This window comes from Nannobrachium achirus, assembly GCF_963921795.1.
Source record: "Nannobrachium achirus genome assembly, chromosome: 10".
Classification (NCBI taxonomy): Eukaryota; Metazoa; Chordata; class Actinopteri; order Myctophiformes; family Myctophidae; genus Nannobrachium; species Nannobrachium achirus.
The window spans coordinates 15,440,186-15,444,205 of record NC_137819.1 but is presented as its reverse complement, the minus strand read 5'-3'; the positions used below and the strand labels follow the sequence as shown (position 1 = coordinate 15,444,205).

General features: G+C 45.8%; 1 protein-coding gene across 1 annotated transcript; it reads right to left on the bottom strand.

Annotated features, from left to right (window-relative positions):
* Window positions 1-2,540: 2,540 nt before the first annotated feature.
* LOC308292502 (large ribosomal subunit protein bL20m-like) lies at window positions 2,541-2,990 on the bottom strand (the record flags this gene model as incomplete). Its single annotated transcript, XM_080734847.1, has 1 exon — window positions 2,541-2,990. One exon carries the CDS (start codon window positions 2,988-2,990, stop codon window positions 2,541-2,543), a length of 450 nt encoding a protein of 149 aa, XP_080590973.1.
* Window positions 2,991-4,020: the final 1,030 nt, after the last annotated feature.

Here is a 4,020-nt window from a genome sequence, read left to right as displayed (position 1 = left end):
TAACCCTAACCTCAGTAACGCTAACTAAATTCGCACCAATGAACCTTCGGACTAATGAACCTTCGGACTTATGGGGAGTCCCCTGACGATGATATACCGACATGAAATCACAGGATAGGAACATACAACATTGTTTGATATTAAGGGAAAACCCTTGAAAACACACACACACACACACACACACACACACACACACACACACACACACACACACACACACACACACACACACACACACACACACACACACACACACACACCACACACACACCACACACACACATGTGGACATACACATAAAGTCACGTACAGGAGCGGTTAGCACACTCAAAAACGGCCAATGTAAGTATAATAAATCAAGTAGTTCAATGGCTTAGTGAAGAAGCTTTCAAAGAACCTGCAAGTCAGCAAAAACCGCCGTTTTTGCTGACTTGTATTCTTCCTGGCTGCAGTCAAATGGCTATAACTCTGTTTGTTCACGTGTTCGGTCAAAGCGGCCCCATTTTCTGTGGACTATCTTACTCACGGATCTTCACCGCTGTATTTGTTCTTCTCTTTACTATGAAAACCTGCAGCTCACGTGCGTCAGTCAAGACAGTGCAGTCTCTCAGTCAGTTACACCTCATGTCACACTCCATATATAGCCAAGACAGAAAGTGTGACTGAGGTCACGGCAACCACACTTGGAAATTAATTTTGTCCATGTCCCTTTTACGCTCATGTATGGGGATCCCTGATGTCATCAATGTTAAGCCCATATCTGGGAAGTCCCAAAAAAGAAAGATTGTCGGTAGCATTGGGCATTGTTACCTTATAGGCCTACTGCTCAGTGCACCAATCCTTTACCTTGAGACAGATGCCTCCAGGTGGGGGTATGGCCCGTGGCGTGGCAGCAAGGTCTGATTTGGATCATTGGACAAACTGCTCAACAAATGCATAACAAGGACAATTCAGTAGTGATTGCAGTCGAGACCCATACGGGCGCATAGTGATGTTTCGATGTGGAACAACAACCAGGAGTCTTGAGAAAGAACACTTTTACAGGATAATGAAAAATAACGAGGTTAAACTCAGGGAATGGAAGATATATTCACCGTCAACAGGGTGTGTCTATTGTTATTGCTGTAAGTTATTTGCCAACAAAGAGACATCGTTTATGAAAGGTTTCAGTGATTGAAATAATGTCACAGCTCACTTAACAGAGCATGAAGGTTCACCAGAACACATCAATGCATCGTTGACTTCACACCAGATGTCACTCACATCGACCAACTCACTTTAATTATTCACTACTTGTAAAGCTGTGAACCGTTGAGCGTTTCCTGAAGTTTACGCCATTACATCATACGTCATACAGCTGAGCATATTGAGAATACACTCACATTGGCCCTGGATGAGCTTGGCATTGAGCTAATGGACTGTTGTGGCCAAAGCTACGATAACGCCAGCAACATGGCTTGAAAATACTCAAGATTACAGGCTAGAAAAAAACAAGCTTGTAGATTGTGTTCCTTGTTCTGCACATTCGCTGATTCGCCGGGTAGTCGAATGCTGCATTAAAGCTCTGTTATCTTTCGCCTTTGTGCAGAGTCTATTTTTTATTCCGTCGCTACAAAACGCATGACAATTCGCATGACACACCTGTGCAATTCTCACGTTAAAAAGCTTGTCTACAATGGTCAGCATGGGCTGATGCTACAAATGCACTCTGAGTGGGCTATAACTACCAATACAAGAGAACAGTATCACGCTCACTTCCCTACTTTGCCTCTTCTGTGACCAAGCCAAATCTGTCGCCATGATTAGTCACTCCATGGATGTGGTAAAGCAGGCGGTGGAGATTCTGAACCCTGGCCAGGTACCCATCATGACTGTGGATCAACCAGTCTGTGCACAGTGTCAAAACAAATCCAGTGGAGCCGGCCAGTAACTCAGTTTACAGTTTACAGTTTGGGTATTTAGCAGCCGCTTTTAATCCAAGGCGACTTACAATAAGCAGATAAAACATCACAATAATAAACAAGATAAAATCAAGGTGAAGAACACGTTATTGTGATGTTTGGTGGGCTTCATATTGAGATGACAACCCTCAAGGCACTTTGTGACCTCCTGGAAGGGAGCGGCTGGACAGGGGCACTTGGGCAAGGTGGGGTAGGTACTCCTGGAACACCAGATTCCTTTTTGAAAGCCTCCATTTAACCCAACGTGTTCATCAAGTCAGCCTGTAGGGCCTATCTTCTACTGCTGAATAGGTTAATCCTGGTCTCTATAATGCCTCCGCCTAGTCAGTCGGGGCACCTGATGGAGGGGAATGGAATGGTTCCACGCGTTATGTCCAACCGGGGAAGCCCCTCCCCCTGCTAGGTGATAAGAAGTGGCTTGTTCACTCCTCATGCACTGAAGGAAGCATGAGCTCAGTTCGGGGCCCTCCCCAGGTTGGCAGAGGTAGAGCAGCGCCCAGAATTACAGCATAGGCAATTGGCACTGGGTGAAAAATGGGTTACAAAATTGTGGGATAAAAATTAAAAAAGGCACGCTTGTTACTGTTGAAAAACAATACGAGAGAAGACACCAGGTGGTTCTGAGCCGCCGGCCAAAGCTGCACGGAATCCTTCCTCTCGCCGCGCCTGTGCCAGCTTCGTCAGCGAGAGAAAGGACCGAGGTTCGGTGATGGCGAGATCACTGAGAACACGGCGATTGACTTGAACGCCGGTCTTTATAATGTTGTGCATGAGGGCTGGGTACTTCATGCCATGCTCTCGTGATGCAGCTGCGATGCGAGTGATCCACAACGTTCGCATGTTACGCTTCTTTTGCTTTCTAGCTTTGGTGGCGTAGACGAAAGCCCTTCGTACGGCTTTTATGGCCAAAGTGTAGCAGCGATTCTTTCTGCCTCTGAAATGCCGCGCGTGTTTGAGAAGATCTTGAACCTTCCAGTATCTATCAGGTCCACGGCTTCGGATCCAACATGATAACGTCAGGAACACCATTTTCCAAGTCAAAGTTATTATAGACTTTACACTTTATTAAACACTATTTTGTATTCGATTATAAGACCTTATAAGGTCTAAAGATCTGAATATCTAACGGAGAATGCTTTGCTTTTGTACCGCCTAGCTGTGTTTACTCTTGACATCATGATGAGGTCACGTTGAGTCAGCCAGCTCCATGTCATGTCATGCCCAAATATGGAGCTCCATGATGTCATGCCCAAATATGGAGACACATGATGTCAGACATAGCTAAGCGGTGTGGCATCAATGGACCCTATTATTTTACCATCTGACAGAGCTAATACAAACCACCAACAGGAAGAGGTCTGTGGGGACGGACGCAAGCTTCAACCTGGCCACGCCTGCCAAGATAGGTGACCAACGCTTCCCGGGGCCTCCCCCTGGATCGTGCATGGGCAAAAATGTGGAGGACATAAAACGACAAAAAAGGACAAAGCTCCATAGCAGGGACCACCGTGGAGGATGTACAAGCCGAAATGGCCAACAGGTATGGCGTAGAGGAGAAGGATGTAAGGGTGGAGGTCGTGAACTACACAGAGATAGAAGGGAGGACCCCCAAGGGCTGTCCCATAGATAGATGGGTGATCCGGCGCGGCAGTGAGGAGGAGAAGCTACTGGTTCTGGTGCGTCAATGGGCCGGGCACCACTGTACGACTGCAAGTCAAGTCAAGTCAATTTTATTTATATAGCACATTTAAAAAACCACGAGGGCACACCACGAGAACAAGTACACAAATACACAAGTAGAAACGTCAATATGATAAAAACAGTTGCTCAATATAATAGAAAAACAAGATGGAAAACAAATGCAAAAACGTATGTAAACAAGGAATCATGTAGTACATGGAGGCAATTGGACAGTGTATTAAATTAAAATTAAAATGCCAGGGAAAACAAATGAGTCTTTAGTTGGCTGATCTAAGTGGCCTGGTGGTGTCGGGGGGGTTTATTAGATCGGATATGTAGGGTGGTGCGAGGCCGTGAAGGGCTTTGTAAACAAACAGAA